General features: G+C 30.6%; 2 protein-coding genes across 7 annotated transcripts in view; one reads left to right on the forward strand and one right to left on the reverse strand.

The window, feature by feature from the left end:
- The window catches only part of LOC145305765 (uncharacterized), a 98,871-nt gene that overhangs the window by 6,988 nt on the left and 75,953 nt on the right, over positions 1-15,930 (reverse strand). For all 6 annotated transcript variants that reach the window (XM_080147557.1, XM_080147556.1, XM_080147555.1 and 3 more), the window contains exons 2-3: positions 2,850-2,955; positions 1,695-1,766 (exon numbers count right to left, since the gene is read on the reverse strand). In XM_080147557.1, the coding sequence (XP_080003683.1) occupies positions 1,695-1,766; positions 2,850-2,894 (117 nt within the window). In that variant the 5' untranslated portion in view covers positions 2,895-2,955. The remainder of the gene's footprint in view (positions 1-1,694; positions 1,767-2,849; positions 2,956-15,930) is intronic.
- mGluR (metabotropic Glutamate Receptor) overlaps positions 1-15,930 on the forward strand; it is a 154,126-nt gene that overhangs the window by 2,375 nt on the left and 135,821 nt on the right. The window lies entirely within an intron of this gene.

A 15,930-nucleotide genomic window follows, 5' to 3' on the forward strand; every position in this document is an offset into this window, starting at 1 on the left:
AAATATGAGCTGCTTTAGTGTGTAACATTTAAAACAGAATAGGGTCAAATTTCAAGATTTAGTGTACTTCTCTGCTGTAAGGCTTGTGAGTTTTGTTAGATACATGGTGTCTAGCAAAGTTCTTCCTTCAGGAAGCACATCTAGAGTCAATAATTTCAAAGGGTAATAGAAATAAAGTTTAACTATATACTTGCTTATATACCAAAAAGAGAACAATACTGGATGGATGAATTAAAAACTGACACCTGTTGGCCTGGAATGAAGGGTTAATTTAATATTTAATTAAATGAATTTTGTTGTGATTTAACAATTCTTTACTGTATTTTAATTGTGCCTTGGTTGTAAATTCCTGTTGCACACTTTCCACGCTTATGGGGAATATGGAATTATGTGAATAAGAGGAAGAATGAGAAATGCCATCAAGACAAGATCTCATGATGGAAAATAAATCACTGAAGGATAGATAGTATTGCTTGAGGAGACAATGAAGCCATCTGTAGAACTGAGCTTTGGCGTAATTTAATTGTATATAAAATACTAGTAGCTATGCCCCCATAGGCCTCTGGTCTTTTGAGGAGGAAGAAGTTGAAATTGATGACCAAATTTTATTATTCTAAATTATAAAAGAATCAGTAAACAAAAGGGTTTATTTATTGGGGGGATGATGTATGTTCGACCACCCATCCCCCCATTCTTAATTTAAGGTTTTAAAATATTTAAATTATGTTTTTTTTGGAGGGAGGGTTTGTTTTCTAGGGACGATTTCACTAAGGAGTGTGGTGGCACCCTCCCCCAACATAGTTAAAAACCATCCCAGGACCTTTGAGAAACTACCCTTAAAAAGAACTTTTTAGGTTCAGCAGTTAGGAAGATCCTTCATACAAACATCCTGTTACTTTAATATATGGATTATTATCAAAATGATGTCATCTCTGTTATAGTTTCAGAACACAGATAATAGTCCCCAAAGTTTGTATGCTAATGAATAAGATATTATGATGATGTACCTTGTGAGGACATGCATTTAAATATCCTTTTGATGGGTACATAATCATTGAAAACATAAATAACTAGGCTAGGTAAGCATTAATTTTAAATAGTAGACTAAAACTTGCTGTTATCAACATCCTTTAGAACAAGTGAAATTAAAGAATAGTTAATTCTCGCATCGTATCATAAACAGCTTTCCGCGGATATAAAATGTACAATTATAAGATTAAAACCAGTTTTTTAGACCCAAGGTGCCGAAGGCACGGGCTAAAGAAACTGGTTTTAATCTTATGATTGTGGATTTTTATATTCGTAGAGAGCTGGATATAATACGATGCTAGACATAGTTTTTTTGTATGGATGAGAACCGGTTCCTATCCACCAGATTCGAATGAATACGAGGATATAAAATTTTAAAATCCAAAGTATGATGATAATATAATTATAAATGTCAAAATTGTGTGACACACAGAAATAAACACAATTACAGTATGCAGACAAAAAATCATTTAAAATTATTAAAATTTGCATCTTGTATTATTTCCATCTTTTAACACAAAGGAAAATTTTTGTCAGATAGTCAATCATCTACCTAAATGTGGAGGAAACAGGAATTTTAAAACTTTACAGCCTGTCAGATTAAATACACAAATAAAATCTAAGCTTTATAAAACATTGTTTGCATTTCAGATAAAAACTCATACCGCTGTAACTGCTCCATCACAAATAGTCTGGGTTCCAAATTTGCAGTCAGATCTTACAGTTTCCAGGATAAACTAAATACACACAAAACTTTAATTTAGAGTTGAGTTACAGAGTTAATGCGCTCATGAAATTACTAGTGGCTTCACCCCTAGAGATGATAAAAAGTTTAGGTGAAATTTGTAAAAAAAGGACCAAGGAAATCTTCTACAAAAAAAGGACCAAGGATATCTCCTACAAAAAAAATAAAAAAGTAAAAAATAAAAAAATGGGTTGGGTTGGGGGTGTCCCACCCTCCAAGAAAATAGCCTAAAACCACCACAGGACCAGTACATATATTCCCTGAAGAGTAGAATCCGATTGGTTCAGTGGTTACCGTGATCTTAAGCTTCAGACTGACGGATGGACAGACGGACAGACAGACAGACAGACGGACAGACATCAAGCTACTTTGTATTATAGATGACGAAAGGACAGATTTGAGTTTACGTTTAAAACAAAATTATCTTAATAGTATAATAGTTATTTCTCGTATCGTATTATAAACGGCTTTCCGCGGATATAGAATGTACAATTATAAGATTAAAACTAGTTTTTTTAGGCCCGTGGTGCCGAAGGCACCGGCTAAAAAAACTAGTTTTAATCTTATGATTGTACATTTCTATATTTGTAGAAAACTGGATATAATACGATGCTAGACATAGTTTTTTCGTATTCATGAGAACCGGTTCCTATCCACCGGATTCAAATGAATACGAGAAAACATCTTAACATCACAGCTGCAACCATAGACAATGATAAAAATCCCCTGATGCTGTTTAATTTGAGCCATTTAATTATGTTTTAGCTGATAACAAGAATTATTATTTTTTCTCAAACCATTTGGAAGTATTGAAATAAAATCGAAAGTTCTTTTAAAGAATGGTATGTATTTTTCTGGAGTTTAAACCAAACAAGGCATAAAATAAAATCCTGAGATATTTGTTACAACATGGCTAAGTGGACAGAAATGCTTGGTGCTTTTTTATAACAAAATATGATTTCTACTTAACCTAAATAACCAAAAACAAATACCGAATTTCGTTTGCGGTCCAAAAATAAAGAAAAAACTGCTGATTATCTTTTTTTATAATTTTTAAAATAATTTCTGAGCTTACCCCTAAAGTAATTAAAACAACAAATCCCAAATGTGACAATCTCATTTTAAAATATATTCTTGTGTGTTTGTGTGAATAAGTTTTGTGCTCTTCCCAACTGTGTGTAAACAATATGGATGTGTTTACACGACGAGATCTGGACAGCAACTGATATATCCATGGTCAATGATTTTCATAGACAAATTAGAGTCTTTAATTCATGGATAAGGACGTTTATTTAAGATAATACCCTTTATGTGCCTCATGTGTAAACAAATATTAACATATATCATAGATGTTAAGGGATATGATAGTGAACAATAATTTGCACACCACCACTTATGATAAACAAAATTATCACTTTTGAAGATTATAATTATTGGTGGAAAAGGGGATTCTGCTAGATTGTTATAAATAATCAAAATAAATTACCTAAAGTTTTTAAGCCAACAAATGAGAAACTGTGTTCTTGTAACACACACAAAATATCAAGTAAGGTGATAGAGTATGTCGATTCTCTAACCTGTATTTGGAGGGTAATTAAGGTTCTAAGATTCTACATTGAAGAAGGGGTAGTTAGTCAATAAACACCCTAAAATCACAGAATCTCAAATAAGTTGGCATATTTAAGCAGAGAAAAATACTTACCAAGACAATTTACCTAGATTATTATTTAATAATGCATGTTTCTGTCAATGCTTATTTTATTTACTCCACCTCCGGTTTCGCTAAGATTTGGAGAGCAGTAAATAAAATATAAAAAAATCATTTTTGTCAAAATTGATTATTTTCAAAAAAATATTGAGAAAAAAAACTTTAAGGAGCGCCTAAACTTTTCAACCAATAATTTGATCTACATAATGAGTAAAAGCTGTATATCAATTTAAGTCTACTGTTTCCTCTTAGATCTCTGAAAAACGTCCTTTTCCTACTACAATATCCGGTAATGGAGTGTCTATAACATTTTATTTGCATCACAAATATCTTCCTAAATGCGTGAGATTAGCATATTTTTTTTCTCAAAATTTTCTCCGATATTTCTGCATGATAACCATGAATTTTGTTTTCCAGTGTTTTTACAAAGTTACAAAGTAATAAAACAAGGATGACAACATCCATAAAAGCGAAGCACTGAAACAGTAGGACAAACGGACATGAATACTTATATAGTGTCAGAACTGAATAATCAGAATATAAATGTATAAGAGTCGAAGCAAAGTTGTAAGTAAATTTGTTGAAAAACTGCTTTATACAGGATTAAGTTTATGGACATACTTACATTTTTAGGACTTGATTATAGAGTTGCTACGCTAATAACATTATACTTTGTTGTCCCAGGAATCAATATAACAAAAATCAGATCAATCGGATGATTAGATCACATAAAAATTTGTTGTTAAAAAAGTAAAAAAATCGACATTTTTAAAATGCACGTACGGACATTTTGGTAATGATTATAGAGTTGCTACGCTTTCTAAATCGTACCTAATTACTAAAGGAATTACCATGCAAAATTTGAAACCGATTGGACAATTCTAACATGCCTAAATTAACGAAAAAAGCTATCCGTTACGGACGAACGTACGGACGGACGGACGGACGGACCGACCCTAATTATAGAAACCCTTCGCTTTTAAAAAGTTTATAAACGAATAAAAAACGAATATTAGTTAGGTTAAGTAGGAACTAATTTCATAAATGTAAGGGAGGGGACAATGGATCGAATATTCAATTTTTAAGGAGTCTCAGACTTTGGGGACTGGCTTAAAGGGAATGTGCACGAATGCAGCAGATTCTTACTGATTTTGGGGACTTACGCATCAATGCCCCGCTAACTAGCTGAGCTAGTTTTGAATATGCAGACAGAAAAGTTTGTTATTTATCGCTGGTTTTAACAAATATTTTTTCCCAAGAAAATGTCTTTTCATGTATAGAAACTCTACTGTGATATTTATGTATTAAATAATCTAAGAACCGCTTGAATTTAGGGGTCAATTATAAATATATCAGAAGGGGTGAGGTAGTTCTAAACAAGATTTTTCTAGTGATTAATTACAGAATGTTTACTACATTGTGATGTGTTGATAATTTAATTTTCAAGTAAATGATTTTTTTCTTAAAACTAATTTTGTTCTAAATTAGGTTACCATGATCCCTTTCCATTTTTGGTAAAAATTTCTTGATAAATCTGGTTTTTATTGCTTTTCAGCGAACCCTCTTAAATTGAGTTAATTGCCCATTGTCCCCTCCCTTACTCCCTGGCTTATACCTGCGGTTTCCCATTACCCATTATAACCTATCCTAACCTGAACTAACAAACGAAATACTACACCTTCGCCTAATTTTCAAGTCATTTTAAAATAAGGAGGGGAGGTTCTATGCTCGAATAGAGACTTTTAGGGAAAGCTCCATTTGTGTTCCTATAATTCTTCCTTTATTTCGCCCAACTTGTTTCTCAGCTGTTTTGCTAAGACTCCTTCTAAGTATCGCATCTACTTTATGCTTGATTAAAAGTACAAACTTATACATTTGCATATGGCATGCGTTAGTAAACAAGGACGTTTACATTCATTACAGTTACGAAAATTCCATAAATTCCATACAGAAGGACATTCAGAGATTTGTTAATAAAAAAGCAAATATTGTTGTGTTTTTAGAGGCATTGAGTCTGGCATAAGTCCTGTAACGATATGTTACAGTGCAGTTTTATATGAGAAGCTTTCTTAAATTTCGTCTTATTTGAACAAGCTTAGGATCTTTGGCGAAGACCCTTGCAGTTTCTTACATAGCTTACTGCTAAGTCTAGGTAATAATAATTTTGTTCGCATTGTATTATAGACAGCTTTCTGCGGATATTAAAATAAAAAAAATGAAGATTAAAACCAGTTTTGTTACCAACGAAAGTCCAAAACCCAGTCTTACAAAACTGCTATTAATTTTATGATTTGTATTTTAAAATTCGTGCAAAATTGTATATAATACGATCTAGACATGATTTTTCAGTATGGCTGAGAACTGGTTCTAATCCAGCGTATATCAATCGGTTTCGAACCAATACTTGAAAAAATGTGAAAACTTATTGTAAAACCAATAAAATATCTATCAAATTGAAACTTACCAATACCGCTACCAAAATTTGTAGCATTTTCAAAGGCTTTTTGCTTCAAACAAAAACATAGTTAAAACTTTTCGATGATTTTTGTTTTTCATATTGTTAAAATTTCGCATCCTTTTCTATAATATCGTGCCAAAAAATGAATAATGAATTTAATATTTTAAAAAATATATATATTTGCAAGGATAAAGATATTGCTAATGGATGAAAAATTTGGTCGAATGAAACCCAAGAGGTTGGATATTGATAGAATGCCAATACTTTTGAAAAAGTAACAGTTCTTAAACTAACTGAAAAAATATGTATCGCAACCTTTTATAGTAAATTTTTAAGAATTATACAATAAATATCCTAAAATCAATACTATTTAGCTTTGTTAACTTAGGCCTATAACTTGTGCTAATAGAACTGGAATTAATCTTAAAATTGTTCATTTTAGTATCTTCGAAAAGCTGTCTATAAAACTATGCGATAAATAGCTATTCCAAAATAAAATATTCTTCTAATAAAATTTTTACTTGTTCCTTCAACCTTATTTGTCAACAAAAATTACTAAAAAATGATATGCCTTTTATTATGAATGTGAAATTCTGAATTTGATTTTTTATAATTATTATTTTATTCATTGCATCATTTTAAAAGATTAAATATTTGTAATTAATGTAAAAATATTATTTTTGGTTTTAATTGTTCTCAAGATGGGGGCGGGATTTACCCGCTGATTAATGCCTCTGGGGACAGTTGATAACAACGTAGGGCCACACCTTAATAAAGAAGGCCTCAATGCAGTAACATCCCCTCTATTGCAGTTAAGCAATCCTGTTACTGCAAGACCGTTATCTGGAAGTCTTAATTGTATTAAGTAATAGGTTGCGCCTGTTTTAGTCCAAGGCAAATTAATATACCACCGAATAACGTTACATATTATGAATAGAAACAGTAAGTACATATTTTAACACACATAGTTGATAGATATGGGGTTTGGGCAGAGATTCGAGCTTATCAACTCCTTAAAGACTAGATGAGGGCGTTTGTTAATTGTATAATAAAAAAATAATTTAGGAAATAGTTATTTCTCGCATCGTATTATAAACAGCTTTCCGAAGGCACGGGCTAAAAAAAACTGGTTTTAATCTTATGATTGTACATTTTTTATATTTTTAGAAAGCTGGATATAATGCGATGCTAGACATAGTTTTTTCGTATGGATGAGAACCGGTTCCTATCCACTTGATTCGAATTAATACGAGAAAACGATTTATTGGTGACCATCCATTCTCTAAATAGCCTAAAACCTTTCCTTATGACAAAAAAACGGCAAGAGCAAAAATAAACAGAAATGTTACAGAACATAAAACAAACAAAATATGTTGTACCTTTTCTAGAACCAAAAAACAAAATCAATAAAAAATGTACAATCAACAATGTATTGAGAAAACCGTAGCACGCTATCATTTAGTAATTAAATAAAATTAGGACAATGGGTCGCAGTAAAATATGAGGAAAGTGACAAAGATTAGAAATAACATTTGAAAGCTAAGTTTTGACAAATAGCCTGAAACCAGCCTGAACCAATGCTAACTTTCTTGGAGATTGTTAAACAATTGATAAAACGCAAACACACAAACAAACAAAGAACTATTATTTTTAAAATAGCATAATTAATACTAAACCTTGTTAAAGATTATAAATAAGAAGCTGTTTGTTAGACAAAATGACAATCAAACTTTAGTGTACAAGTATGGAACTGATTATTTAATCTATATAACATTTTTAAAATAAACAAAGTCGTCTTATTTTTTTCAGAATAATAATACTTTTCTTTGAAAATGGAAATGTACATGAAATTGCATTGTTAATTGTTTAGTCTTTTCCCAAATATTTGGTTCGTACACTTGAGATTAAAATTAAGATTTGTATAACATTGCAATCCTTTATCCTATTATAAAAAGAAGTGTCTGTAGCGAATTAAAACCGCTAAACCAATATGGTCCCGGGATGGTTTTAAAAAGTCTGGGTATGGTTTTAGTCTATTTCTGCCATGTCATATCCCTCCGAATTTAGAGCCATAAATGTTAGGGGCGCTATCGCTAGTTTTTTTGTCTGTATCTTAAGATTTCGATGACTATTGAACTTATTAAGTTCTTAATTTATAGATGCTTCATATAGATTTTAAAATAGTTTTATGCTTTTCATCTTTTTAATAACACTTGGGTTGATTTTAGGCTCATTTTCTGCTTTCCCTACCATTCAAAGGCAACTATATAAACATGTATAAATTTTGAAATTAAATATTGTCAATCTATTTCTACAAATACAAATTTATTGTTGTCTTTCGTCCAATTTTTTTCTCATCAATTAGGAGGAACGGAAATTGGTTTTGAAATCTTTTCAAATTTAGTTTGTCCAAGTGGCAGAAAGCAATTTGCTAGCAGACAAAAAAGGTCCTCGGAAAGGGAGGAAGGTAAGTTATCTATACTATAGATCAATTCTTCTAAATAATGTTGAGTATTGAATGCGTTGATACTCTAAATTTGTAATGTTTGTTTGTTTGATTTTTAGGCTTCGCTTTTATGGATGATGCCATCCTTGTTTCAAATAACAAATGTATTAGTATAGATGTATAACCTGGCCCTAGAGATGGAGACTCTTTTTATCTGCTAGCAAATTGTTTTCTGTTCTTTTGTAGGGACTCGGCTGTATTTTTATTTCCCACGCTATTATCTGATTTCAAAGACCCTATACAAAATAAGGACAGGGTCCCCGCTATGTGGGAAAAATTTACATATTGCTCATACCCCCTCTATTGCATCACTTTCATTTTCAAATATTGATTGATAATATGTAAATGATGCATAACAACTATTGTGATGAAATTATCAAGGATTTTATACTTTATCAACCATAGCCGCATAAATACAAGAAACAAGGATGATAACATCCATCATGGTTTTAGCTTTAGCTGCAAAAAGTAAAAAAACAATATTTACAATATTCGTAAGAAGAGAAACAAACAATTTTTTATAAAACGCGAGGAGCCATTAATGAAACGAGTACTTGCCCTTAAAGTGTCTATAGAGCCTTAAAACCCCTTCACTCAAATTAATAAAATAAATTGAAATAAGGGGGTCTCTATCAACGACATCCAAGCCTTTTTTTCGACTAGGGTAAATTGAAGGGTTTCAAAGTTTGAGGGGGGAAAGCACCCCTTTACCCCATACCTTAGACATCAATGGTACCTCTTCCCAATACAACCTAACCACACATAAGTGACAAGCAATCTAAAAACTGTCCCACATAATGTTAACGTCAATTTACTTAAAAATAAGGGTTCTATGCTCGACTAAATCTTTGAGGGAAAAAAAACATTGAATAATGCAAAATCTACTTTTCTGTGTTTTGATTACCTGTCTTAAAACAATAACATCAATCATATGGACTGACAAGTGTAAAAACTTAGTTGTAGAAAATCAGTGATGTCAAATATTTTAAAATATTAAAGGAACAAGCATTTTTTTCTTGCCAAAAAGTCAAATATAAACGTCCCGGGTTCCTTTCGTAAAAAATATATTTGTTTAAATGGCTAAGAAACATTTTTGAAATGGCTGCAAAACAAGACTTAGCCGCAAATCTTGAAATTTAAGCAACTCACAGCTAATTTGGCTTAATGGTCGCTCTTAACCCTTATTTTTATTTGCTCTTAATCGTAAAAACTTACCCAGGGAGGGAGGGTTCATTCGACTGTAAATTATGCAGTGCACATTACACATTCATGGGCTTTAAAACTTTGGGTACTGTTTGGTTTGGTTCAAACTAGCAATCAATAATTAAAATCTACAGCAGGGATAATTTTACTTATCATCCTTGGGAATGTACAGCAATTTGTCTCCATTGTCTCATCCCTTAAGATCCATAGATTGAAGTGAAATTTTGTCACTAAAAAATAGACCTTGTTATTTTTGCTAAGATAAAATGATTTTCGCAATGCCAGCGTTTTTCGCTTAAATGGTTTTTATGCTTCTTTTGCTGAAGCTTAAAGGACAAATTTTGTAAGATTTTTTTTATCAGATTTTGGTATCATATCTACTCTTTAATGCAATGTATCTTTCCGCCTGTCCGTCCATCCGCTAAATGTGATGTTATTGGCTGTTATTGTAGACAGACAGCTGATTTTTTTGTGTTCAGATATCTAATGTCAAAGATATACATTATACAACTTACTCTGTTTGTCATCCATGCTTGATAATATATTGATATGTTAAGGTTGCGTGATACTAAATTATTTATCATATCTTTGCTTACCTAAAGTAAAACAGATGTTTTTTTATATGGGGAGTGAGGGGTTCTGTGCTAAACAAGGCACTTTCAGGGAAACCTGTTAAAAATTTTTATTTTCTTCATAGCTAATTAAGTTTCAAATAGCTTCTCAACTATTGGACGTTTATATTTCTTATTAGTTTTTTTGACATTTATATTTCTACATTATCGTTCTTGTTTATTTATTAAAAGAAATGCAAAATAGTTTAAGATTCTGCTAAATACTTTTTATTTGCAAAAAATCAGAGAGCAGGGATAGGTCAATTAAAGAATTCTATATTCTGTCTAATTCAGCACGTTTGCCAATCTTATCAGGCTATTAAATCCAGATTTAAGGGATGCCTGCCATTTTATCATTTATTTCTTTCTTTCGGGAAAGCATTATTTTGGCCCTCTAAAGGATATATTTGACAATTTTGAATGCACGTTTTTAGAAGCGATGCCATTCTACAATGCCGCGTACGTCCATTCGTATGTAACGATAGTTTTCTTCGTTATTTATAGTCGAATTTTACTCGCTTTATAGTTTTTAAACTATATTTTTTGGATGAAACTTTTTGGAGCTGAATTATTATGAGGCTTTATTCGTATAAAGTAGAATACCAAGTCATTAACTTTATCTCACATGGACCTATCCCCTATTCCTGAAAAGAACTGACAACTGAAAACAGAAAGATTTCCTTAATAATTCAATCATTTATAGATATCAATGGAGATTATTACCAAATAATAACAGTTGCGTCATTCAGGTACAATGTGATAAACATAAGGATACTTTCATTCAGGTACAATGTGATATACATAAGGATACTTTCATTCAGGTACAATGTGATAGACATAAGGATAGTTTCATTCAGGTACAATGTGATAGACATAAGGATACTTTCATTCAGGTACAATGTGATAGACATAAGGATAGTTTCATTCAGGTACAATGTGATAGACATAAGGATAGTTTCATTCAGGTACAATGTGATAGACATAAGGATACTTTCATTCAGGTACAATGTGATAGACATAAGGATACTTTCATTCAGGTACAATGTGATAGATATAAGGATACTTTCATTCAGGTACAATGTGATAGACATAAGGATACTTTCATTCAGGTACAATGTGATAGACATAAGGATACTTTCATTCAGGTACAATGTGATAGACATAAGGATACTTTCATTCAGGTACAATGTGACAGACATAAGGATACTTTCATTCAGGTACAATGTGACAGACATAAGGATACTTTCATTCAGGTACAATGTGATATACATAAGGATACTTTCATTGCAAATAAAAAGTAGCTTGTGGCTAAAAAAAAAGTTTCGTATTGACTTATAAAATGACTTATAAACATACTTATTCCTGTCACTTTGATAGATAGACATCCAATCATTTGCATAAATAAAATGACAGAAAATTATTTTCCAGTATGACTTCGAACCATGTATCGTATTGTAAATTAGACAATTTTCCAGGAATAATAAAAAAAATAAAAAAAAAAATATCAATTTAGTTGACCGGGGCCTTAGCCCCTTGGAGTCAACAAAACTGAAATTTATTCTATTTTTTCATTTTACTATCCAAGGAAAGCAGTTTATAATATGATGTGATAAATATCTATGCAAATTCTTTTTGCCAAAAAAATTTTTTTTTCTGAGAACATTGTTATGAAGGTTCCTAGGGCCCTACAAATGAGGGACTTTATTATATCTTTTTAAATTTAATTGGTGGAAAATTTAAAAAAAATACCTTTTTTTCAAACAGGCATACAACGAGAGAAATGAAAATGTAGAAAACTTTTTATCCCTTTTATAATAAAAATAAATCTGCTCGGAAAAAGTTTTTGTAAAATTTGTCTAAAATTAATGTGACCATCTATTTTGTATGTGTTCATTAAAATGTTAAGATTTTTTTTTTGAAGTAGCACAGTTTTCTTGATTAAAAACCTTTCGAATAGATTCATTGCCCAAAAATTTTACTTTAAAACCCTTAATTTATTACCTACGATTAAGTGATCGGCAGCTACGTCTCAGCCGTGACAAAAACTAAAATTTAAACCCGTTTAGAAGTTTTGAAATATTTTTTAAAAAAGGGATTGACATGTGTTTGTCAGGATAAAACTTCCAGCTGACTTTTGAAATACAGATATAGTAAGAAATGCTTCGCTATCAAAATGAAATACTGAAATGTATAAACACTATTTAGCTAATGAGCATCTGTTTGCAAAAAAAAACTCCAAATATAAATTTTCCTAATCCAAACACATACATCTGAAAACGTGAGTTTTAAACAAATTTCAATAATTCAAATAAGTCCAGAGAAAATTCGGTAATACTTTAGATTTTTAATATTCTACTTAAGACTTAGGGTATTGATTGTTTCTATAGCATTACTAAAAGTAAGAAAAATCTTCCTGATTTTTTATGTTTAGCAAGTTTGCTTTGTAGTTTGTTTCGTTATCTTTTATGGTTTCTATATATTGATAGCCCCTCCAAATTTATATTCTAGTTTAAATACAGAGTTAAATACACAAAGTGCCAATCTTTTTAACAGCAAGCACCGAAATAAAAGATAAATAAAATTTAGAGAAGCCGTGCTACCAAAAAAACGACGGATGTAATATTTTGAAAAAAATGGCTAGATGTCTGTAATCTGATAATATAAATTTGCATGGATTCAAAATACATTTTTCTCTCATATACACAGTGACACACTATGATCCAAAAATCCAAAATTTAAGCTTATTTAAAAATATTAGAACAATTTACCTGTTGTGAATTTCTCCGTTAGTATTTAATATTGACGGCTGATTTTTTTTTGTGCTAATTCCCTATACCTGTTTTATTAGTTTATTAGTTACTTGTTTTGTTCATGAGAATTTATTTTTCATCAAAATTTTTCCTTTCGCCTTGGTTCTTTCTTAAATCTATATTTAAAGCTTTGTGGATATTATCATCCTTGTTGTTATCTAAATTAGAAATAGATAAATTTATTAACTGTCTTCTTTTACTAATAAAAGTTTTGACATACTGATTGTTTTTAAATGACTTTTTTTGTCCAAAATATCCAAATTTGGTTCACCGTGTGTTGGAGAGAAAACTGACAAGATAATTGCAAAATCTGTAAAATTATTCAAAAAATTGGTAAATTCATTGGTCTAGAAAATATTGCCGTTTGTGTAGTAGTTGTACCACCACAAGGAAGCTTCACTAAAAAGTTATAAAGTTGCTATAAACATACCTCTTAAATGATTTTCTACATTCTAAATTTTGTTCTTATATTGTATTTTCTTCGAGATAGATATAGCAAAGAAGAAAAAAAGAAAGTGAACCAGACACATTAACTTGTAGAGTAGCTTTGTATTTTTGTGTAATTTTCTTACTTCAGATAGATAATCCCTGAAGATTTCTGCATAGATTTGCTGATTAAATACTGTAATTTAGTAGGGCTGAAGGGATCGGTAATTGGCAAAAAGAAGCGCGTAAATGACAATAGAGATTAAAAAAAACCTATTATTTTATTTAATAATTCACTTGGGTATTTTTAACATCAAAAGAAGTAATTATTTATTTAAAGCACATTTGGTTTGGGTTAAATAAAGGTTAAAAGAGTCTAAAGGACAGTACTATGGGATAGAGTCAGAGCTCGGCAGCCGCGCGTCTGCAGCGTGTAAGTGTATGTAAGCTGCGCTCCATCTTATTGTTCTATTTCTTGTTGAAAATGTGTAATATCTGCAAATTTTGGTTATACCAAAATGGTGTAATTTATAACCTAGAATTTATTTCGAATATACAAAATAAAAGGAATCTGCCAATTAATCCTGCTTAACCCATCCTAAACTGTGTAATTATTGGGTTAGCAAGACCTTACAACCAGCTCCCAACCCCAGGTTTGGGGAGGAGGCTACTTAGTTGGTAATTGGATTTTAATAGAAACGTTTCCAGTACGGCTTTGAAACCAATTAATATTAGCTGGATTAGAAACGGTTCTCAGCCATTCTATAAATCATGTATAGCATTGTATTAGAGACACTCTTTCACGAATATTAAATTAAACACCATAAAATTAATACTGGTCTTGTTAGCCCTGGCCTTTGGCCCCTCGGGGCTAGGAAAACTGGTTTTAATCTTACATTTTAAATTTCAATATCCGCAGAAAGCTGTCTATAATACGATACGATGAATAACTATTCCCTATATCACTGCAATAAAGTACTATAATTTTGTGTCCGTCAAAATTACTACTACTAAATAATTGGAACAGAAAATAATAGGAATAACAATAAAAGGATAAATTGAAAAGCTTAAAATTTAAAAGCATATTTTAGAGCGAGAGAGAAAAAAATACACAAGGTATATACTTTTTTTCAGAGATAAAGTATAGCCAACAAGCGAAATAAATCTAAAATAATATGTGGGCAGATAAAAAGGTCGTCATAGGTGTTTCCCCTCAAACAAAGCTAAAATTCAAATAAAGGTTTCGTGATTTTTTCCCCGAATTAATTGTGTTGTTGGAATAAACTGATATCTTTTAAACTGTATAATTTTGATAATATATAAGAATCGCGGCAAAAATGGTGGGCATCTTTTTAGATAGAAAATGATATTACTGTATTTTTAATCAGGGATTATAAGTATAAAGAAAAAGGACGATAAATTGAAGTACATCTAAAATTATAATAAACAAGATAAAGGATAAAATTTTCGTTGATAAGTTTGTATAATGTTAGAATTCCAACTGATCAATTTAATTAAAGTACTTTAAGAGTTAAATCTAACAAATATGTTTAAACAATTTTTGGTACTCCTTTCCTCTCTGAAAACAAATATAAATATCTTTCAGTCAACTTATTTATTTCTTTATCTGAAAACCAAAATTGTTATTTTGATGGGAGGACATTTAACATAAAAAGGTTGCGGACAAATAATTATTTTAAAATTACAATATTTAGCAATTTAAGATGGTTTTGAATACTCAGAAAGCGTGTAGAAGTATAAAAGTTTCGTGATTTTATATTTTTTAGGTGTTTATCTTTTTATGAATGTTTTCATCCTTGTTAATTACCTATTCCGTAGGATTGGTTATATATTTTTGATTAAGTGCCCTAATTTCAGCTTATACCAACAACGGAATTAATTCGGAAAAAATCACGAAACCTATACGTGTTTACAGATGTCGTTGGGAGGCATCACATGGTAGAATTGACGACCTTTCCATCTGCCCCCCAAATATTATTTTAGATTTATTTTTGTTAGTTGGTTATACCGTATTCCTGTCGGCTTGTCAAATTTAATCCATTATCTGGAATGAATATGATTTAATTGTTCTTATTTTTTGGAGAAAACAAATACAAAAAAATAAATTTTCTTATAAAATACTTGATAATTGACTTCCTAACATTTTCTAGAAAAAAATATTTTTGAAAAGCTGAAGATAAAATTTTTATATTTACAAAAAAATCACAAATTTTTACAGGTTGTACTTTATAATTTAAGAAACAAGGATAAATTAATTATAAATAGCGCATCAACTTTGGATGAAAGTAAAAAAAAATAATCTGTATTAGTTGAGTGGAATTATTCCATTTTAGAAAATGTATCGTTTAAATGACAATAAATCACATTATGTAAAAGCTTTTTAAACAAATTCATTTATGGTTTTCTCTTGACA

The sequence above is a fragment of the Acartia tonsa genome, chromosome 14 (genome assembly GCF_053477335.1).
Source record: "Acartia tonsa isolate MP-2025a chromosome 14, ASM5347733v1, whole genome shotgun sequence".
Classification (NCBI taxonomy): Eukaryota; Metazoa; Arthropoda; class Copepoda; order Calanoida; family Acartiidae; genus Acartia; species Acartia tonsa.